Source organism: Nicotiana tabacum, chromosome 5 (assembly GCF_000715075.1).
Source record: "Nicotiana tabacum cultivar K326 chromosome 5, ASM71507v2, whole genome shotgun sequence".
Lineage (NCBI taxonomy): Eukaryota > Viridiplantae > Streptophyta > Magnoliopsida > Solanales > Solanaceae > Nicotiana > Nicotiana tabacum.
This window is the reverse complement of record NC_134084.1, coordinates 9,311,751-9,335,801: the sequence shown is the minus strand read 5'-3', so window position 1 is coordinate 9,335,801 and position 24,051 is coordinate 9,311,751. Positions and strand designations below refer to the sequence as shown.

Here is a 24,051-nt window from a genome sequence, read left to right as displayed (position 1 = left end):
CCACGAGCAGTCGTGGGATAATGGAGATTGTTTTGCGTTTGAGATGCCGACTGTTTTGTTGGAATAACTGATATTATTCCTCCTTTTTTTTAAAAAAAAACGTAGGTATTAAAAATTTAAAAAAAGTAACTGCAAATTGTGGATGGTAGTTACAGAGTAAAACACGGGAACTTACAAAGTGGAGGAATCTTTTCCTTGATTTTAATAACAACAAGTTTAATTAAAGGGAACAAATTCTGGAAACCAAAAATCGTGGGATGAATGTGGGAGTTTTAACTGTTCTGATTTTGCTGATTTGTAAAGATGCATGTTGTTTTGTTTTTAATAACAATCACGTTAATTAAGGGGAGGAAATACCGGAAAGCTAAAATCGTGGGAGGATTGGCAAAGATGTGAGTATTGGTTGGTTATTTCGATTTTTTTGCTGATTTAGCTTATTTATAGGTAGAAGAAAAAAATTTCAACTTTTTTGGAAAGTTGTCTTAATTTGTTAAATGTGTTACCATGATGGGTGTTCCACTTGACAGCCTAATATTGTTTTGCTTGTGTTATTCTATATAGATAGATGTTCGACTGTATTTTTGTTAGGAAAATAAAAAGCAAAACACAATTTGAATAATTAATTTCAAACTTAAGCTGCCAAATACCAAACAGCTAAACGTGTCACATCCACGACAACAGAAGCCCACCTGCAAATGCAAATTATATTGTGGGCCTTTCCACTCGTTCCTTTTCTTCCTCCTTTTCATCCCCTTCTCTTTCCCCTCAAATATTCAAAAAAAATTCCACCTTTTCATATATATATTACTACTAAATTCGATCAAAATTCGATTTTGCTAATCTCTGTATATAATATAACTATTGATTTGGATAATCACACCTTAAATTTTCCCTCCTCGAATTACCCAAACCCCAATTTCTAGTTTTTTTCCCCCCTGTGTAATTTTGATCAAAATTTGATTTTGTTTCTCTTTTTGTATATAATTATAGATTTTGATACTTGGGTTGGGGGGGATTTTTCGAAAAATTTGAAGAAAAAGAAGAAAAAAAAATGAGTTTTCAAGATTTGGAATCGGGTCGGTCTTTGGGTTCCAGAAGATTCCAGACAAATGGGAAGCAAGACCCGACCCAAGCAGTGGCTTCTGGAATATTCCAGATTAATACTGCTGTGTCTACGTTTCAGAGGCTAGTGAATACACTTGGTACCCCTAAAGATACCCCTGAGCTAAGGGAGAAGTTGTAAGTGGCTCTTAACATTTCATTCATTTTTTATTAAATCAGGTTGAATTAAAGAATTTCTAATAATTTTTATTTGTATTTGCCTATTATTAGCATGAGATGGTTTAAATGAATTTGAGACTGAGTCATTATGGTAGTTATTGTTGTTGCCAGTGGCGGAAGAAGCATTTTATCCAAGGGATTCAACAAATAAAAAAAGTAAACGCACGAAGAAGATAAGGGGATTCAACATCTAATATTACATGGAAAAAAAATTAATGTTATATACAATGTGTAATTTTCTGCTAAGGGGGTTCGACTGAATTCCTTCCGCGCACCTAGCTCAGCCCCTGGTTGTTGCTATAGGCTGAGTTACATAACTAGTGTATGTGAGAGTTTTGCAAAGCATAGTTGGTATAAAACTCAGTTAAAGGAGGAGGGTTGTTGTAGGTTGACGTCAAACTGAAAATCATCTAGTTATAATGAATTGAATTCTATGAATATTGGTGCTCGAATTGATATTTAGATTCAAATAGTCGGTTCTAACTAGTTTGGGATTGAGGGTAGTGGACCGCATTACTGTGTTTTCCAATTTTAGTGCTTAGTGGCAGTGACGAATGTTTCAATGGAGCTCAAAGATCTCATACTTTTTAGCTTGTAGTTTAAAAAAAAAATAGTAGTTATCAATTGGATCAAACATTTGGTTGGCGGTACTTGTGCTGATTTTGCTCTACTGCAGGCACAAGACAAGGGTACATATTGGGCAGTTAGTCAAAGATACATCTGCTAAACTTAAGCAAGCAAGTGAAACAGATCATCATGCTGATGTCAGTGTAAGTTTTTTAAGAGATCGTTATTTCTGCTCACCGTCTTTTGTCGGTATTGATGGGTCTGCACTTTCACATTATGCATATTTAAGCACGTATTGATCAGCTTATTTCTCTATGAGATTCTTTTATATTGAGCTCTCATTCTTGTTTTTGGCTAGTCTTCTGTGTATTTCTTGCTCTTATTTCCAACTTCGCTTACACTTAAAATTTAACTTCATATACTATTTGTGCTCAGGCTAGCAAGAAAATAACAGATGCAAAACTCGCTAAAGATTTTCAAGCTGTCTTGAAAGAGTTTCAAAAGGCTCAAAGACTTGCAGCAGAGAGGGAGACGGCATATACACCTTTCATTCCTCAAGCAGTTCTTCCTTCTAGGTAATGTCGGTGGCAATGGTTGTTTTTACGGGAATTATCATCAGTAAACAGAGTTACCGGCATATGCAGAGCTACATAAAAAGGAAACTTATAGTGCTATGAGTTTACTCTACAGGCGAATATTTATAGACTTACTGAATCATACCCTTTCTTTATATTTGTTGCCTCTCATTTTTACCCTTAATTTATATTACCGTGTGGTATACAGTTACACAGCCAGTGAGGTAGATGTTGCTGCCGATAAGAGTCCAGAACAGCGAGCTCTCCTTGTGGAATCGAGAAGGTGAGTTAGTCTTGTCCTATTATTTTTTTTTGCTGTTTGTTACTTCCTCCGCCGCAATTTATGTAATACTCTTTCCTTTTTAGTCCGTCCCTAAAAGAATGAACCTTTATATATTTAGGAATAATTAACTTTAAATGTTCATTTAACCTTAATGGGATAATTCATAGCCACACAAATATCTATAACTTATTTTAGACCACTAGTTTCAAAGTCTATGTTTCTTTCTTTCTTTATTAAACTCTGGCTCTGGTCAAACACCATCACATAAATTGGGATGGAGAGCGTACTTGTTTTTGTGTTTGTCTCTAGATTGTTAAACTCATTATTATCAAACTCCAGATATGCATTTAGTTATAGAAATATCGATGGTCGAATTGGTTGCTAAAACTAACCAGCAAGATAGCTATCAGTTGTTGGCATACAAGGAAATGAAGCTGACCTTTGGGTTTGGACCCAAGGTAACTGTTCGGTTAGTGCAAATTAGATAGAGCATTGTTTTATGTCGTATAAGAAAAATCAGATGACACCTGAAGCTTGGGGCTTAGGGTGTTGGGAACAAGAGTTGCCAAGGGGTGCAAAAATGTTAAATTTACTTGGTGTTACTTGTTAGTGATGTCTTTTAATGAATAAGTAGTAATACCAAACTCCAACATTAGTTGATTAAAAAAAAGTACTAATACCTAAGTCTACTAGATTTTTATGTCTTGATTTGTTGGAAATATTTGGGCTTGTTACTGACCGTGAGTTAGTGAGCAAAAGAAGCTCCTATACTAATGTGAAAAGAGGAGGTAGATGTAGCTATTTCGACATTCTATCCATGTGAAATCTGGGAGGGTAAATCAGAGGCCGATAAATTGTTGAATTCATTTGCTTCTGTGAAACACAACTTGAAAACTTCCATTTGTTGGCCATGTCCTGAAAATGCATTGACATCTTCTTATGGAACTATACTTGTGATGCGAATATGATCTAAGATCAATGATTTTGCGTCCTTAAGACATGTATCTTCACTTCTCATTTGGTGAAACTTAGCTTTTGTTTTGTGTTCCACGTGCCCCTTTGCTGCAGGCAGGAGGTTTTGCATTTGGACAATGAGATTGCCTTCAATGAAGCTATTATTGAGGAAAGAGATCAGGGAATACAAGAAATACAACAACAAATTGGTGAAGTGAATGAGATTTTCAAGGATCTTGCCGTGCTTGTTCACGAGCAAGGAACTATGATTGGTAAATCACTTCCCTTTCATTTTAACAATCAAAATCTCTAGGTGACATTTACTTGATGTATATAAGTCTCTTTCTCTCAGATGACATTGGCTCCAACATTGAGAATTCTCATGCTGCTACTGCACAGGGGAGATCTCAACTTGCTAAAGCTGCAAAGACTCAAAGATCAAATTCATCTCTGGTAATTCCATTACTTAAGCATCCTTTCCCCGAACATAGATCTGGATCAGTGTGCTTATGCAAGCTATGTTTTATCAAACCTTCATATTAGTTTTACTGTGCTTATATTCCATAAGAAGTCTCGTGGTTAGTCTCTAGGATTGGAGAATTTAGTTGTGGACAAATCGGAAGCTGTTCTATCATTAAGGTACTGCATCTTGCCAGGCTATGAACAAAATGGTATTTAGATGCTCTAGTTACAGCACTGTTTAATAGAAGTGGAAAAGTAAAGAGTAGCTACATTATATTCAGGTGACTGCTGTATACATCTACGCATAGTTGTGTCCAAATTTGCTGTGCCATTTGAGGCAGTTGTCGTTAGAAGCTTTAAATCTTTATGAAGAGTCATAATGACAAGTCAAGTCATGCAATTAGTTTCTTAGGTTTCATGTAGCGGACTATATGAGGGGAGGAAGGTTTTGGAAGGAGTATGGTAAGGTTGGATTTTTCATCCTGTGTAAGTGGGGGCAATATGGTTTGAACGAATGTTGAGTTCTTTTAGATGGTTCGAATCTTTCAATCAAGCCACTCTAATTTTACTTCCTCATTACCTCCTATCCATGTAGGTGGAAAATACAAGTGTACTAATTTCCATTTCCTGTCACTTTACAGACAATGTATAAATCTTTCCATCTTATATTCCTGGCAGTGAAAATATAATGAAAATGACTTCTTGACTGATTATCTTCTGCAGACCTGCTTGCTCCTGGTGATATTTGGAATCATTCTCCTAATTGTGATCATAGTACTTGCAGCATGATCAGAAGATACTCAGATGGAGGAAAGGATCCTAAACTCTTCAGCAGTGGAATTGATCTTTGTGATTCTAGATGTTTTGAGGGCACCAAAGAATGCTCGTACCGATGCATGAATCTTTTTTTGATGCTAGAAAAGTTGTGGAACTGTGAATTGAAATTGAAGTTTCATATGTTTGGGGGGGACTGTCAGTGTTTGTTTTAATATTATTAATTTGGTGTTTGGGGTTGCAAAGCGTGTTGCTACCATGTTATGGCTTGTTTGTCAATAAAATTTGATTCTTATTTGAAGGGACCTTCTCTTCATTCTGATTCTAATTGTTTTATGTATAGCATTAACTGGAGAACTCCGTCACATAGAAAACTTATCGCCTGCTGTATCCACAGGCCACGACCTCGACAAGAAAAGAGATCAAATAAAAATATTCCACCAGTTAAAAGCTATTTTTATTTTTCTATAATCAATTCTAGCTGAGCTCCGAAGTGCTTTACTCATGTTTTTAAATCTGTTATTTCGTCAAGAAGAATATAATTGAAGAGGACTCGAAATTTCTAATAGATGGATGATTAATTCATATCCTTATAACCTCTATTGATAAAAATTTCTCACAGGTTAAACTCATTTATTCCTTCTACTGCTATATCCAACAAAACAGTATGAAAGCATCATCAGTTAAATGGTTTCCATTACATTGATAAACAAACAAGTTCTCTAAGGTTTCAATAAACAAACTACCGGATTGGCACGAAAAAGAAGAAATGAATTTCTAAGGTTCAACTAGTCAAAACTGGAACAAAGTCAAGACTGAAACTGCACAGATTTTAGTGAATTAAACATACAAAGCAAATAAAAATCTAGTCTGAGGAACATAACACTTGCTATAACTAGTTCACAATGGTAATACATATTAGTTTTCAGATTGCTGAGCAGTCTAAGGTCCCTACCGTCTCCTCTTCCGCTTCTTCCGTTTATCATCACTTTCACTATCACTTTCCTCAGAACTGGATGATGATGATTCTGACTCGGATCCTGAAGATTCAGAATCAGATGAACTCCCAGACTCATCCGATTCAGAAACAGGCTTCTGTTGTTGCATGATAAGCCTTGGCATGTTCTTGAGATACTCTCGCAGATTTTCCGTAATTCCACCCAGACCAATGGAAGTGAAAAAGTTGATAGCAAACCTTGTATTCTTGGGATTATCCTTCGGGAAAATAGAGTCGAAGGAGTCCTGCATGTTGGGGTCGTTAAGACGCTCGTTCAACAAGCGGATGCCTAGGTGCTCTGACAACTCCTGCATAAATGACACATCTAGATTGAATTTGAAGCTAACAGAATAATGTCCTATTACTGCTGCCCCCTCAAGCACCCCCGCCGCCTAAAAAAAGAAATGAAAACAAGAATCCCAGAAAAGAGCAGGAGAAAAGATGATGGGTGTGGTCAAAATGCAACTTTTGACATGTGGTGATATATTTAGTGATAAAAGACTTCAAACAGGTGGACAAACAGAAAGTAAATACTCGGAAACAGCAATTTTTGTAATATAATAGAGAGGGTCTAAAGAAATTAGGCCACAAATATCAAACTGGCTATAACTTATTTGAAAGAAAAAAAATGAAGCAAGCTGTAGAAATTAGAGACCAAATTATTTACCTGGAATAGGATCTTGATAAATATACGAGAAGAAGATGTTGTGTCCTCCTCTGTCAGCCGTATATAAGCCAAAACATGCCAAGGCAGAGCATCAGTGCCAAGCAAATGAGCAAAAAACTTGGCCACGTTACGCAGTTTATTAGTTTCAAGCCGGTGGATCATGGAGTACTGCTGCACAAAACATTTTTCAAAGTTCTCCTGATGAATTCTGTTGATCATACAAAAACGCTGCCCCAGTAGACCATAGTAACGAAGATAAGTCCTCTCCTGACTGCAGCACTCCAATAACATGATGCACAACTCCATCTGCATGGATCAAACAAATTTAAATCGGTTTTCTTTTCTTTTTGGTAAAACCAGCAAAGGGTCACTCATTAACACAAGAATAGACAATATTCTGTCAGGACAAAAATGATTACAACACCAAAATCATTTTCCATTTTAACCTGGCTCCAAGAGAAAACAAGTCAAGGTACCAGGCTACCAAAATATGTTACTTATTGACAACAAGCAGTAAACAAGTCAAAATTAATATAACAAAACTTAAATAATCATCCTGATACAGTCCTAAGATATCAATATACTGGGAATACTCCCCTTGGATAAAAACATTGGTGAAAAGTTGTACTCATCTTATGAATAGAATAGTCCACGACAACACACAAAGGTGCAAATTTCCACAGTTTCTCCCTTTTTTCTACGTTGCTGGATGTTCCACATGAGAACTAAGATTAGCTGGACAGTATACTGCTTGTATACGGGAGTTTTTCCCATTACAACTACTACTACTACTACGCCTCAGTCCCATTATTAAATAACTATTTAACTTATTGAAAAACTAATATTAGCTGGAATAACCTGATGGATTCCAAAGGAGAATATAAAAGAATCCATAAGTCAAAAGCTGCCTTGCAGTGAAGCAGCAGGTGACTTGTGTCCTCCTGATGACTATTACACATGAAGCATGAGCTAATTAATTCCTCAAATTATCAATGTTAGAAGTTGCATCATGGGCTACATGAATCTCCACCTACATGGACCACAAGACAAGCCAATTACATAATCCCCCCACCTTCATTGCCACATCTATTCCTCGACCATCATCTTAATGGAACCACAGAAAAATGGTTTATGGTATGCACGGTTCACTGGCAATGTCCTTTTCCCGAGAATGATAGAATGGAAATGTCTCTACGCTATCCATGATAAATACGAGGAAAAATCAAATTCAACAAGAGCTTAAATTCTGGAACTCTTTATTTTGTATCCAAAAATTTAAATTTTTGCTAGACCTTTTCTCAAGTCCAACTACATTTTTGTTTTAACTTAAATCTTTTCCATATAATGACAACCAAATCAAAAGCGACATTATTATCTTTCGACCATCAAAGCACATGAAAATCTATGTACAGATTAATCCATGTGAGCATGCATACAGTTATGCATAGGACATGGCTCAACAGGAGTAGAATAACGCCAAAAAAGAAGAAGAGAGATTAAGATACCAACCTCCTGACCAGGCTCTAGTTTGATTTTCAACAGCTTATGCCCTGCTTCTTCGAAGTCAACACTAGACATAATCGTCAGGTAGATCGTTCTCCTGAGGTTGATTAAGTTTGTCTCTGTCTCGTCCTTTATTTTCATTTGCTCCTCATCCTCTTCGTCAGACTCATCATCTTCATCTTCATCCTCTGATTCTGCATCAGACTCTCCTTCTTCCTCAGATTCTTCACCAAGTATTGCCTTCTTTAATTCTTCATACTTCCTTTCGTTTTCTAAGAAATTAGGATCCGGCTTGAAAATATCTGAGCATATAGACCCCAACATCAAAATTCCATATAATTGCTCAAGAAACGTCCATTATAATACCTCTATGAAAAACCAATTATAAAACATACCTAAAGTAATTTCTGGATCTATTGTATCTGAGAGAGAGACTTCATGTGTTAATTGATCTTCCTGCTCAACAAGGTCAAGTTCTGGACGCACAGCTGGGTAACCCTGAGGAGGATGCATGTAAATGATCTAATATTTCTTCTTGCTTTGATAAATAAGGAATCAAATATTTCTTCTTACTCAGAAAACAATAAAAAACCAAACTCACCTGAAACTTTGCTTTTCGCAATGCAAAGAGGCTTTCAATTAAGAACTGAACTCGTTTATCTATTTCACCTTCATGAAGAATACCACGGAACCGCTCAAAGATTCCTATTTAAATGCAAAAAAATGTATTAGCATGACAAACACAGCAAAACTTTACATGAATAAACTAAAATAGAAATCGTGAATTACAGAACAAACTTTCAAGGTATACTCACCATGCAATCCTCGTGGACAGAGGTCCTGAAGCATTGAACCACATTCTGTAACAAAACCAACTGCAACCTCAACACTATCATCAGTAGGTTTCTCCAATAAAACTGTAAGCAGTTCAAGAGCAATAAGCTCATGAACGATTTGCTGGTTTACAAGATGAGCAATAAATTTGACAGCTGCTAACAACTGAGGCTGAAAGAGTAAAAATTAAGGGTAAGACAAATTATGAGAAGATTCGCATTATGAAACATGAATTTAATAACTAAACTAAATGGCTCGGTAACACTCCCCCCCTCCCCCCCCCCCCAGTTTCTCTTGAGTGAGTGATATTCTCAAAGGAGGATTTGAAGTCTGTGACATCCAAATAAACCGTCTGTTCTCTGTCGTCCAAACAACAATAATGTACAAATATACATTATATTGCATAAATAGAAAAGACCTGCAAGCATAAAAGCAAGAGATATGAACCTTATCATTACGTTTATAAGCCCTTTGCAGCTGCAGTATGATCCTTCTTAACAAAAGATCACCCACTTCTGGGAACTTGGTGTTAACCACGGCAACCAACGCCGCAAAGACATCAGTAAAACCTGGAGAAGCCATTTGGGACTTCATACAGGATCTACAAAAGAGACCCCTCCCTCGAATCAAGTTTTCGGCAAATAACTCCGGGATAATGTTTTTGAGGTTTGCTGCATTAACTTTATTCACTAGCCCGTTAATGCTCTTCCTTAGAGCATCCCAAGTCATCCTCTGGTACTCGACACTGCTCTTGTCCTGAACCTCCTTCATCATTCTAGCCAATTTGAATGGCGGAATGTAAACACCGCCGCTCCTGCCCAACTTTGATGTGTCCATATTCAAATTAACATCTTGCTTTTGCACCTTGGAATCCTCCTCACCGGCTTTCAAAGCCCCATCCTCTTGTGCATTAGCTTTCCTATTTTTATCTTTTTCATGCTTATCATCGACCCTCTTTTCTCTTTCTACATCCCTCCTCCTATCTTTCCTATCCCCTTCTCTACCATCATTATAACGATCAACCCTACCCTTGGGTCTGTGCTCATCCTCCCTTCTATTAGGCACCTTCTCATCATCATCTTTCTGTCTCCTCCTCTCCTTCCTATCATCCCTTTCATCTACATTCCTTCGACTCCTCTCCATCCTATCATCCCTTTCATCTACATTCCTTCGACTCCTCTCCTTCCTATCATCCCTTTCATCTACATTCATTCGACTCCTCTCCTTCCTATCATCCTTTACATCACCATCTTCACCTTCATGTCTTCTCCTCCTCTTCCTCCTATCATCCCTTTCATCATCATCATCAACAACTTGGCTTTCACTTTTTCTGCTCTCCTTCTTATCATCCCTTTCATCATCATCTTTCAACTTCCTTTGTCTCCTATCATCTCTTCCAGTGTCATCTTCGCGTTCATCTCTTCTTCTTCTCTCCCTCCTAACAACCCTTTCATCCTCATCTACTCGTTCACTTTTTCTCCTCCTCTCACCATAAGCATCTCCATCATCGACACCTTCTCTGTGACTGCTACGATCGTCGTCTCTTTCCGGAGGGTCCAATCCCTTCTTGAGAGCAACTTGTGAACCGGAAAGCTTTCTACCTGAATACCCACGATCATCATTGGAGTCAGCGTCCCTGGAATCACTTCCATCGTCAGAATATGAACTCTTTTGGTGCCTCCTAGATGATGGAGGAGGGCGATTCCTTCCGCCCGTATTTGTTCTACCAGCAGCCTCCAAAAGCATATCAGTTAACTCTTCTTCCATGATCTTCTATTCCGCTCAGCTACTTGTCCAATAACAACTTCAAAAACTACATGAAAAAAAAAAAAAAGAGCAACTTTTTAGTTACTAATATTTTTGATAATTTAGACAAAATGAGAGCAATTTATAAAACACAATAATTGGCAGTTTGACAATAAACAGACCTAAAACAAGGAAATATAAAACAATAAGTCTAAATCGCCCAATTGAACCCTAAGGCTGTCTACAGAATACAAAAGAACAAGGAAATACTATGATGATGAACCAAATAATTATCGATTCAGATCCATTCAACTCTATTAATCACTCAAAAATTCTAAAATTCAGCTCAATCAAGCCAAAACTTTAGCATTAAAATAATTGCAAAGAGAATAACTGAAAGGATAACAACTAGGGGATACATACAATTTGATACGGCCGGATTATGACGAGAACGTGAAGAAGTTCGCCGGAGGGAGATGAGAAGGAACAAATTAGGGCGCAGAGCATAGAATGGTTGGCAACAGCAGTAAGCGGTTCGGATTTAGGGTCCGTTTGTTTGTTTTTCGAATGAACTCATTAGAAGGAGTTTGGGCTTGGGCTAAAAGTTCAGTATATATATTTTAAAAAGAAAAAAGAAAAAAAAATATTTGTCTTCACTGGGTGTTCGTCCATCGGTACGGTACGTTATTTAGACATTTCGGTTCGGTATTTTCGGTATTCAGTTTCTTAAAATGCTATACCAATACCGTACCTAATTAAATTCGGCATGGTTCGGTTTTTCTCCTTTCGGTTTATTCGGTTCGGTAACTACAGTTTATTCGGTTTGAATACTAACTTGTGCATAGAGTCATAGCATATAATATTCTTAATTAACGTACTCAAAAGTACAAAATTAAAAACGTTTGTTGACAAAAGTTTTATCCAAAATCAGTAAATATCAACCCAAAGAGAAAATTGTATATAAAGGAATAAATTTGATCGTTAGAAATGTCTTGTTACTTGCTTAGAGTTACTTGATGAACTTAGCGAATAAAGAAAAACAAAATTTTAGATTTTTTATATTCATGTTATAATTAATAATATGTGTATTGTGCAATATAATATATATTTCGGTACGGTATCAGAATTTCGGTATTTCATTTTAAAATACCAAATATCATACTGAATACCAAAATATCGAATACCAAATATCAAAATTTTCGGATTCGGTACGATAATTCGGTATTTACCAAATTATGCACAGCCCTAGCCTTCACTCTATTTCTTCTCTGTATATATAATGAAATATAGAATTGAAGATTTAATTGAGCTTTTCTTTAACGAAAGAAAAAACAAAGCCAAGTGAAGCGGCGAAAGTTTCCGATTAGGAATGGGATTTGGATATTTCGTATCCGTTAAGGGGCACGAATGTTTGGACAACATTTTCGGAAAACAGGCTTTTTGAATTTTAAGAAATATATATTTTTAGCTGTTTTTAAAAATAATAGATGACAAATATATATAATTTTTATATGTATTATATATTTGCAATATATATATTTTATATGCTTTTTGACAAGCGAATATACTTAGTTCTGGTTGATCGATCAATTTTATATTTTTTCCTTTTTCCTTTTTTGAAAAGGAGTTTGTGAAAGTTATTGCTAAAATCTTGAATAAATTAATTTGATTTTGATTGGAAGGATAACGAAAAATAATCCACATAATTCAGTATCTGATTTGTCTTATAAGAGCAAATAATTAGAGGTATATCTAAAAATTTAATTTGATAGGTATAATCAGAAGATTTTTATCACTAAATCTCTAAAATTCATTATTTTTTTGAAATTATATGATGAAAATATAATAGTTGTTGGAATTTTAATGATTTTATACACTTGTCGAAAACGCTGAATAATTATACTTTTCGTTCGCCACTGTAAATAATTATATATAACTAATGTATTATTCACTTGGCCGTAGTAAAAATATTCCGTAGTAAATTATGCAAAAAGATATATACTAATTTATGCAGAACATAACGTGAAATGAGAATACGTGTATTAGCCATACGAAGATGAAGTAATTAAACACAACACTACACTTAAATTAACATTTTCTACGTAGCGTTCCTTTAAGACTATCTACTTCATTAACATTTCTCACATTATTATTCATAATATAATAACACAATGCATAAACACCTCTTGTATTATAATTTTCTCATAATAAGATTGCGAATGGAAAGACCCCAAGTCTTTGAGGTATCAGAGAGAGGTGAGGTTTGCAAAGTAGGTGACAGTGAAGCCAGGATTTTCATCGGAGTAATTTTAAATATAAAAAGGTGAACAATTGAAGAAGCCAAAGAAATTCAACCTCTATTATATATAGTATAATTTTTCGGCGAAAGGAGTTCAGATGAACCCCTTTCCGCCACCCTATCTCCACCCATGGGTGACATAAAGTCTTTATTGAAATTAATTTACACCTTAATAAAACAAGAAAAATTGTAATTATAACTAGATTGCAACTCAAGCAATATGATTTTATCTGCAATGGATTTTATTTCGTTTTTCAATTTTTTGGACATTAAAATTTGGGAGAATGTTAATTGAATAATCATACCGTTATTAACTGATTTTTGGGTAGTTTGACACACTCTATGTCCCATAATACAGTTTCATTTTCTTTTCATACGTAGATTTCCAATAAATGAAGACTTTTAAGCATTTATTTATACTTTCTTTCTTCACTTTCATATGAATTAAGTACAAAATTTTCAAGCATTTATACATACTTCAATGGTAAAATTGCTTTTAAATACTATTCTCATGCAGTTTCTAACTGCATCAGATACCTGATGCGGGTCAGTCTTTTCCCTTTCCAAAACTCTAAATTGAACCTCATTCGATAGACTCGACCTTAGTCAACTCAGGAATGCAACTTATACCACAATGCATATATGCACAAAAATATGTATTTAATGAGCTTCACTTAGCCTGTCATTCCCTGTACAATATACTATAAGCTACAAAGTAGAATAACAATAAAACAAAAGAACAATGGAGTCGATGTAACAAACGATATAGCAGTGTATACTGAAGTACAGTTTACGAGGGTCACAAAGAAGAGGGTAAAAGGCGCATCAGTTGGAATATTGACAGCAAAACAAAGGCAGCAAAAAGTCTATTGAATCGTTACATTCTGATGGGAGCATAAAGCTTATATCACAGCAACAACTGGAACAACCGATACATATTTTTACATATTTGTGTGCATGAATGTAAAAAGAAAGGGGAAGGGACAAAAGAAACGTCGATTTAATGTAAACTTAGATCCATTCAGCTTTATGTCAAGAAGAAGAGAGAAATCAAGATGATCAAAAACAGGGTAAACTAGAAGCTAACAAGGTCCCCTATGTGCAAAGAGCCCAGGGACCAAAAGTGCGTATTAGCAGCTCTCTTATAGGTAAAGGCCAAGTGACTTACGATACAGACACTACCTGAATTTTCTAACATAACTCAATGTACATTTTCTTTGATAACCAGATCATAGTTTTTGATTGTTTGATGTTAGTAGCCCCATTTGTTCAGTAAGCTGGTCCATGTGCTGAGTTTTGTCCCATCCATTTTCTTGTGGCTTGGTTTCATTGGAAATATCATCCATTGCAACAGGGTCCATCTCCTCTGTCTCTCCGGGGGAAGGGCTTTGAAGAAACTTTTCCCAGAAGGGGTCACCGACACCAGGAAGCTCTTGTATATCATCCAGCAAACCAGTCTGCCATTCAATTTGAGGATCAGGAGAGAAACTACCGATTTCTAATGGCATTTTCCCGTTCGCTCCGACTGAAGAATCCATGAAAGAATCATTCTCCATCTCAGATTCGATAATATCCATATTGTTTCCAGGCAAGATTTCTTGTAACTGTGATAGCTCAGGCATAATCATATCTGTCGCAGAAAGCGAAACAGGAGGCAAATCCTGAGCTTCTACAAATGAGCTTATGTCTGAAAACTGGTTATTGGTAATTTCAGAAGATGAACTTTGACCGGTAATTGCTGAAGCTGTACTCAGCAAGGGCTGGCCAGAAGTTGGTGGGACTTCCTGAAGAGTGACTTCTGAAACACGAGTGGAAGACGCATTAGATTGTGGTGAACCATCACCAATCAGGAAACTTTCAGGACTGCTGTTGAAGTTCTCTAGTCTAGGAGAAGAATCTAGTTTTGAAAGCTCCCTAAGCATTGCCTTAGCTGACTCATTCATCACAGGTTGGTACTTCACAATCTGTCCATCCACAGGGGTAACTGAATGATCCTGTGGTTCAAAATCCTGCTTAATCCTCCGTTTCTTGCTGCCTTCAGCTATGCGCCTATTACTCTCATTTTGCTGCTGTACAAACTGTGCCAAGAATCCAGGGCTGTTAACAGCTTTTGCCAGGAATGACATCATCTGTTGTTGTCGTTGTTCCATACCCTGAAGGCGCTGCACCATCCCTTGCAACTGATTGTCAGTAGTTTGCTGCTGTTGTCTGAGCTTAACCAGCTCTTGCATAAGCACGTTCTTGTCCCTTTTCAGCCTCTCAACCTCTTCTTCAAGTCCAAATTTCCCAACCTCAACACACGCCCCAACAGATGCACTCTGTCCATGTGGCTGCTGCTGTTGTTGTTGAGCATGTCCATGAGCGGGTTTACGCCGACTTATACTTCTAAGCAGGTGTTTCTGACCTCTTAAGAATCCCTCATTAGCAAATTCCCAGCGATCTGGATCAACCTTTCTAAAACCCTGTTTGTCATCAAAAACCCCCAAAAGAGAAAAATACAAAAGCATGAGTAGGAGTTTGATAAGTAGCACAAAGATCATTGCACCAGTTTTTCGAATTAAAGGTAATTAATCAACCAAGAAGTTTACCAAATAGATTTGTTTGTCATCAAGATCACTCGTCAGGTTTCCTTCGCAAGCAGAAAAATATCAATAAACAATTCAAATCTCCACCCACACTCGATGGAAGGGATCTCAATAGTAAATCAAACTCAACCTATGACAGCTCAAGGGAAACCATCCCTGCAACCACATTTAGTACTAGACAGTGGAGTTAGCCCCGTAAAAAGGTTGCGCTCTCTATTTTCTAACATGGCTATGCTCTGTATTTTGGAGAGGAATTTGTCTACTCCTTCAGCAAGCTTCAAGATCAGTGTCATAAATATGACACAGTGGTTGTAAGAATTCTAAACTCTACATTGGAGGATAATATGACTCCGTTTTTGAGTGGCCTAACATCATTCACTAATATCACAAAGATAAATATGCACAAGCTCTCCGTCTTCACATTACTATGTGCACATATTTTGACACACAAATAACAGAACTGAACGTTGCAAAAGTAAAATACTTGAACAGATGAGGATGGCCTTCCTAAGGTGTAGAGCATACATGATAATCTAGCTATATACGATTGTATGTATTCACCAATTTGCCAGTTCGCTATAGCACTACAATTAAAAAACAGTGAATAGGTTATGGTGTCTAGGAGTGGGCATATATCAGGTAAAACCGATAACCCGGACCGTTAATTATTTATTGGGTTATAGGATTAATGGTTCGGTAACGGGTTAAATTTTATTTTATTGGGTTATCAGTTCGGGCTCGGTTTGGCAATTCTGTTATTGGGTAAAACCGATAACCCAATAAGGATTAACTAATTTACTAATTTACCCTTAAGTATATACATACTAGGGTTTCATGATTCATAGTTCACTCTTTGATTTCCCTATCTTTTTCAGTTTCTCTGCCTCACGCCCTCACCAGTCAGCTCGTCAAGACTCGGGCAGACATCAGTCACATTTCTCTGCTTCTTTCTTTCACTCTTCAGTCGCATCTTCACTTCATTTCTCAGATCCATCAAATTCTTCGGTCGCATTTCTCAGTCGCATTCTTCAGCTTCATCTTGATTCTTCGTGTAAGTTTTTAGTGGCTTCGTCTTCATCTTTTTCTTAATTTGTTTGAAAGCATTCTGGATTTTACTTAGTTTGTTTGAAAGTTGAAGTGAGATTTGTTGTGTGCTTTAATTGTTGAGCTGTTACAAAGTTATCTTATGTCAGTTGTTATAAAATTTGTATCTCATAACTAATAAAAATTTTAATCTAGATACATAATTTTGTACTAGAGTAAAAAAGCAGATATCAATGTACAAAGAGTTACTGCTAGTCGTTTGAACAAAGAAGATCTTAAGAACGCTGATTTTACCGAAAATGTTGTATACATTGCAAATCTTATAAAATTGTTTTAGCAAAACAGTTTTATACCGAAACTGTTTTATACATTGCGAAACTGTTTTGGTTGTTTTATCTTATCGGGTAAACCGATAACCGAACCGATAATGATCGATAACTGATTAACCGATAACCAATATCTTATCGGTTTGGTTATCGGGTTATGATATTTGTAAACAGATAACTGATAGGCCCACCCCTAATGGTGTCGAGTAGAAGTGTCAAACGGGCGAGTTGGGCCGATTTTGGGCGGGTCAAAATGGGTTGTGTCAATAAATGGGCGGGTCATTTTTACCCGCCCAACTCTTACCAAGCTTTAATTAATATGTATTATTTTTTTATGAATTGTATAATTACTCAATAAGACTCTTTTTTTTTATTACGGCCATATATAACATATCAAAAAAAAAAAATATTTCTAAGGTATTTCGACAAAATTACTCATGGATCAATTTGGGCTAAAAATCAGCCCAACTTTAAATGGGTTGAGTCAAGATGGGCTGAGTTTAATAAATGGGCGTGTCAATAACTAGCCCAACCTTTGGAGGGGTTGGGCAAGTCATTTGGGCGTGGACTAAATTTGACAGCCCTAGTGCCAGGAAATAACAACAACAAAAACAACAACAAACCCAATGTACTCCCATAAATGGGGACTGTCAGGAAATATAAAACCTTAATTCGAAAACAAGCTAATGTTCTTTTGTTTGAAATATATGGATTCAAGACTACAAATAATAGATGCATTGCAAATTCCATGTTCCCATTCTACGCAATCAACGTTACTTGGATCCGTCATTGAAATGCATCAAGCTAATCTGATTTTAAGGCAACCAATTTCACGAACTTCCACAAGTAAACAGAAACCATAATGAAATACAACAGATGTCTCTCTCAGTAGCACTTCAAAAGGCAAGCATCTTTCTCAGCTAAGATCAAGCAAGGCTAAACAGATCTAATGTTGAAAGAAATGTTTGCATAACAAGAATGGCATGTACACTGAATTATTTCCCTATGTTTTTTCAAGTTATCTGATTTTTAACTTTTATTTTATTTCTTTTATGAGACCACACTAGGTTTGTTGTTTTTATTGTTGTTGTATTTTATTTAACTTTATCTTATGCGAAAAAGTGAGAGAATATCTTCCCTAAGTTAGATAAGATTAGATCTTTTTGTGAAGCAAAATCAAAAATAATATTTGTCGAAAAATATTTCTTACTTAGCTTGGCTACATTTCTTTAGTACTTCCTTTTAAAATTGTATCGAAAATAAAATATAGAAGAAACTAATGCATATGTATTTGTTAAGAAAATATATTTAGAAGGGATTATTTCGAGACACATCACTTTAGTGGCAAATATAAATTTATTTTTCATCTTCTTTCTTTTTCATTCCCATTTCTTTCTTCATTTCCTTCTCTTCCTCTTGTCACATTTTTCGTCCATTCACTGTTGATTCCTATTTCGACTAATAACTCTAGTATTTTCCCTTTTTATTTGTCTTCCCAAGAAGCTCTCATATCTTTCAATCACATAGCTATCACCTTTTTGTCCTTCCAAAACTTCTTTTGCTCTTCTCAAAAACTCATCCCATCACGTCCCTGCCACCTTATTGTCTTTTCAAGACTTCTTTTTCACTCTTCTCAAGAACGCCTCCCATCTCCAATCACATTTTTGTCCTCCTAAAACTTCATTTTCCTCTTCTCAATAATTCTTCTATTCATCATCACATCTTTATCACCTTTTTGTTAACTCTGTCTCCTCCAAGACTCTTTTTGTTCTCAAGAACACTTCATTTCACCATTACATCTCTATCACTTTTATATCACAAGAGGAAATGAAATAGCTTTAAATAATCTTATACTCTTCTATCAATTAGCTAAGAACAACCAAGAGGAAGAGCTTCTCAATAACGAAAACTACCCCAACTCTCATAGTCACGCCAAACGAACTTATCACTCAGATAACATTTAACCTTAATATCTTATCACCTTTTAATCACATTTTCGTCTTCTTAGGCTCATTTTTCCACTATTTGGAATGATTGAGAGTTGTGGTAGAAGCTCTTCTTCTTCAATGGTTGTTCTTAATTGATTGAAGAACATATGTTAAGGAATAACCAATAATCAAGTCTTAATATGAAGCTATTTCCTTATTCTATTCTTTTTTGATATAAATGTGATAGATATGTGACATAAATAATTCTTGAGAAGAGGAAAAATTAGTATTTGGGAAAAAGGTAACAAAAAGGTGATAGAGATGCGATAATGAAAGGAAGATTTCTTGAACAGAGGAGCAAGTATTGAGGAAAGAAAAAGGTAACAAATAGGTGATAAAGAAGTGATAATAAAAGGAAAATTGTCTTTGAGAGGACAAAAAGGTAATAGGAGATAGCAAAAAAGAAGTCTTGTAAGACCAAAAAGTAATAGAGATGTGATAGAGAGATGAGAGAGCTTCTAAAGAATATTAAAAAAAAAAAAAGTTTTAATCATGGCAAAGGATTTTATTGATCACAAAAAAGGCATGATAGAAGATGTGAGGGATTCTTTGGAATACAAAGAAAGGGGAACAATAGATACTATTGGTAAAAACAAACAGATCACGATAACAACAACATATCCAGTATAATCTCACGGGTGGGGTCTGGGGAGGGTAATGATTACGCAGACCTTACCCCTACCTGGAGAGGTAGAGAGGTTGTTTCTGATATACCCTCGACTCAAGAAAAGGTGGAAACGAAGAATAGGGGAGAAGAAGAGGAGGAAAGAGGGGGGAGAAAGGCGATAAGCAAAGAGGAGAAAAAGTAGCATCAAACAGATCATGGTAAAAAGTCGAAAAAAGATGACTAAAGGAAAAGAATAAAAGGAAGAAAGAGAAAAGGAAAAAGGAAAGCAAAAGAAGGTAAAAAATTTGGAAAATAAATTTTATATCCCCCACTAAAATGGTGTGTTCTTCAAAATAATCCTTCTCTAAATATATTTTCTTTACAAATATAAGTGCACTAGCTTCTTTCTTTGCTTTATCTTCAATGAAGTTCTAGAAGTACAAAAAATTTACCCGAACTAAGTTAGAATCTCAAATAACCTTGATAATGAGCCATATAATTATCATTATTCAGTAGTGATCAATATTGACGTATAGATGTAAGTGGATCGATCAAGTATCCAAAGTCTAAGGAAAAATCAATCAACAAATATATTTATACTTTTCCTTCATAAAACATCTAAACTTAAAACAATTTTTTTTTTTTTTGCATAAGATAAACTTAAACAAAATACATATTAATAATTAAATATGTTAAAAGGGGGAGGGAAAAATGGAGTGTCTTCTGGGCACAGAAGGAATAACAACAAATTAAGATCATCCAGCCCATCCAAATAAGCATCTTGCACACAAGCGTGCAAGAGAGAAGACCTTTCTATTCTGGACATGATGATTAGCACCAAAGCAATAGAGTGACAAGTCTCCTTGAGTAATTTTTCAACCTAAAATTCACACTTTTTTTGATGTACTAATGAGGCCGAAATTACAGAGATATAAAGAAAAAAAATTTATACCTTTTATTGTTGTCGTTCTTCTTACCTTAGCGTCCAAGGTGATGATCCAACAATACCACAGTTTCTTCCCTCCCTATAACCACCTAAAATCCTAACTCTTAGTTAAACTACAGATACTTTTAAACAAGTCACTATTAACCAGCCAACATTGTACCCTATGGGACAAAAGGTCATCTTGCTTCTTCCCAATTTCTATTTTGACTCCACATCTTGCTTGCTTCTCAATTTCTATATTGATTCCACTAACAGTCGAGGAATCTACAAATATTCAAGTATCAACCACTTCCTGATTTATGTCAGTTCCTTGATTCATGTTGATTCCCTATTAGTCTGCCATCTTTGACACATTTATTTTGCTTTGATTACAAATTATTAGCAACTTATTTTTGAAACTCCAAAATTATACCATATTGGCATGAAAGGCAGTCTTGCTACTTCCCAGACTTCTTTTTTCATTCCATTAAGAATCAAGTGTTTCCCTTTTGGGTTCTCGTAAATGGAATTACACTATATAAAAGGGACTTCTCCTACAGATATCTTACATAAAAGAGCCCTGTAACTTTTTCTTCCTCTTTGTATCTTTTAATCAGTACAGAAGTTGGAGAATGCCAAAAGATTAGCCTTACACAATTTTATTTTCCTTTGCTCAGAATACTTCCCCCCAATAGATCTGCATCTGACAGCATCAGTAAGGATGCTTCATGATAGGTTTCTATGACTAAATGGAAAATGTCAACAAAAAGAATTTAAGAAGAAAAGCGGAAGTTCAGAGAGAAGATTGAGAGAGTTAAGATTTCACATTCACATCAAGAAGTCCTATTATATGCCTAATATGCTAAGCCACTTTCGTGAATAACCGGAATGAGCAGATAAATTACAAAATAGCTAGTGTCACTCTTCACCAGTAAGAATTCCTTTCCTCCGCTGATGAAGGATCATCCCTAGTAAAACATGGAGATTATATTTCTTTGACCTCCAAGGCAAAACACAAGCATCTATGATATGGATGCTCAACAAGGGTGAGAACAAGAGCATCAAAAGATTACTAAGAGAAACATGGATGAAAGGGCACCTGTTGAAGGTTGAAGGCTAAGTGCAAACTGCAAAAAGTCTTAACCTTGACCATTTACCTAACAATCTAGCGGAATCTCATCTTTACATGATAGTTAGAGATGAACCAAATAGTCTGGTGAGGCCATGGCACCCAAAAGTATTAGGACATTAAACTTTTCTGTCCTATGATATTAGAAACATTTCCAAATGAATTTCCAAATTTGTCAATTTGCTTCCTCCAAACATTCCTCACTCACTTTGGCACCTTCAAAGAGGATTCCTACCATAGATCAAAGGCCTCCATATATCTGCTACACAAACTCATTCCCCTCCAGCCCCTCTTGCACCCCCCACCCCTCTACACAGCTATCAATCACCTTTTACAACATTTAAATCCACAAAAAGCAACATAACCACCTTTTTCTATGAAGAAAGAACTGGAAACAAGGTCAAGAACCTTACTTTATCACTAAACAAAAGAACTGAAGATAGGGTAAGGAACCTTACTTCATCACTAAACTTTAGTCCAATTTAGATCATCAAGCCTTGAAGTGCACTAGGGACAAAGATATATAGACATCAAAGAGCATCAAAAACTGAAGCTACTATATCAGACCCCTTTTCAATTTGGAAGGGCAGCAATAACAAGATAAGTTATCATTGTCAAAACATGATGCGGATATTGACAGTCCCATAATCAATTTTACTGTGGTCCAGAAATATCCATGCTTCCTGATAGATTATCTACTTGATGGCACAATAAGAGCAACTTTTTTCAAGAATCAATAAATTCCCTAGGGCCAGTGGCGCAAGGTTCGCAATCCGGTGGATAAAGGACCCGTCCCTCTACCTCTCTCCACTTAAATACCAGGCTTTTATCTGCAGCAAGGTTCGACCCCGTGACTTGCGCCTAATCCACACATCACATGTTACGCTCTTACACTAGACCAAACCTCGGGGCTACAATAAGCACAACTTTCATGTAATATCCTTTATTATCTTAGGGGAACTAAATCCTATATTGATCTTGTAGTAAAAGATTGAAACTCAATTAATCCACGAAGTTAGATTGCACTAGCTATAGTTTTAAAAAAAAAATATGTTGCAAGGCACAACACCCAAAGATGTGCTCAAGTGGATAATTAAGGAAATTAGTCACAAAAACAATGCACATGTTATACATAGCAAAACAACGACATGTCTTCGAGAACGTCATTCTTTAATGCAACAAGATAGTTGATTAGATTTTAATCACAAGATTGAACATAATGCTTCCAATTAGCAATCACCAAAAACAACAGGAAAGAAAAGACCACATAGCACAAGAAGTTGGAACCTTTTCCGCTGAAAACAATCTAAATCTCCGGAAATAACAATATATTAAGGCCCAATTCAACATCACTCAGATGAACTACAACAAGTACGCCTCAGTCACAAACTAATTGGGATCAGATAAACAAGTTTTCCACATCTATTTGGCTCAATTTAGACAAAAAAACTAAACCTATGCATCATATCAAAAAGGATTTAAGCCGCCATAAGCTTATTTTACCTATTATAGCAGGTTGTTTACCATTTAATCCAGGTTACTAACCAAGGGTTATTATATACAATTAATTAACTATAGTTACCAGTTAAATGACCTGATAATGTACATATCCTTTTTACACCGTCAATATATAGAACTTAAATGGAACCCAATAAAGAGCAAAGGGCTCTATAGTTTTACACAATCAGCGCATATATACAAGGACGGTCCAAAGATTTTTTAAACCATCAGGTCACTCAAAAGTAATTGGAGGTAATTTCATTTAATAAGCAATAATTAGTACCTATATACAAGAAATGTAAGTAGCTTGATCTAACAGGTTAAATAATCTTTACACAGTTAGTGCGTCAAACTGAAACTCATCAAAAAAAATGACTCATGAAACTCAATAAAAGGAAAAGGGAAAGAAATGCCTACATAAGTATTCAATTGGCGAACAAAGCTGGAGAAGTTATTGTGCTTGAAGTACTTAGGAAGAAGGTCCCTAGCAAACTCCGGTGGGTCCCAAACCACGAAGCTATTGTTAGCTGGGCCCCACGACACGATCTTATCCGTACTCGGGTCATCCACCATGTCATACGTCTTCACCAGAAATGGCGGAGGCGCATTCGCACTTGGCATCGGCGCTGGCGCCGGAGCCGACTTTGACGGCGGTGCTCCTCCTCCTCCGTCCGCGGCAGCGGAAGAATTGGACTCCATTCACAATAACTATGTCGGTGCTTAAGATAAAATAATAATAAATCAAATCAAACTCTGGATAATAAATAAAGTACACATTATAATATATGAATTGATATGTACAATTTGTACGGAGAGATGCTTTTGAGGGATTAAGTAGGGTTTGGCATGTTAGCCATTAATGGAGGTGGAAAGAAAAAACCCTAATTTTTAGAGAGAGAAAGAGATAGAAGTGTGTGCGAGCGAGTGAATTTAGAGAGAGAAAGGGTGGGGGTAGGGGGAAGTGTGGGTGTGGGTGTGTGCGTGAGAAAATTGAATAAAATTTGG

General features: G+C 36.0%; 2 protein-coding genes and 1 pseudogene across 2 annotated transcripts; 1 reads left to right on the top strand and 2 right to left on the bottom strand.

Annotated features, from left to right (window-relative positions):
* Nucleotides 1-771: 771 nt before the first annotated feature.
* Nucleotides 772-5,197, top strand: LOC107808397 (syntaxin-22-like). Its single transcript, XM_016632914.2, has 7 exons — nucleotides 772-1,239; nucleotides 1,958-2,051; nucleotides 2,284-2,423; nucleotides 2,632-2,706; nucleotides 3,775-3,932; nucleotides 4,013-4,113; nucleotides 4,846-5,197. The coding sequence occupies exons 1-7, from the start codon at nucleotides 1,052-1,054 to the stop codon at nucleotides 4,909-4,911; spliced, it is 822 nt and encodes a 273-aa protein (XP_016488400.1). The 5' UTR covers nucleotides 772-1,051; the 3' UTR covers nucleotides 4,912-5,197.
* A 378-nt stretch (nucleotides 5,198-5,575) lies between these two features.
* LOC107808396 (uncharacterized) lies at nucleotides 5,576-11,227 on the bottom strand. The gene is made up of 8 exons (XM_075253319.1): nucleotides 11,067-11,227; nucleotides 9,345-10,710; nucleotides 8,879-9,068; nucleotides 8,665-8,768; nucleotides 8,459-8,561; nucleotides 8,070-8,365; nucleotides 6,561-6,866; nucleotides 5,576-6,201 (listed from the first exon to the last, which is right to left on the bottom strand). Exons 2-8 carry the CDS (start codon nucleotides 10,662-10,664, stop codon nucleotides 5,848-5,850), a joined length of 2,673 nt encoding a protein of 890 aa, XP_075109420.1. The 5' UTR covers nucleotides 10,665-10,710; nucleotides 11,067-11,227; the 3' UTR covers nucleotides 5,576-5,847.
* Nucleotides 11,228-13,795: 2,568 nt separating this feature from the next.
* LOC107805361 (heat shock factor protein HSF8-like) lies at nucleotides 13,796-24,051 on the bottom strand (annotated as a pseudogene).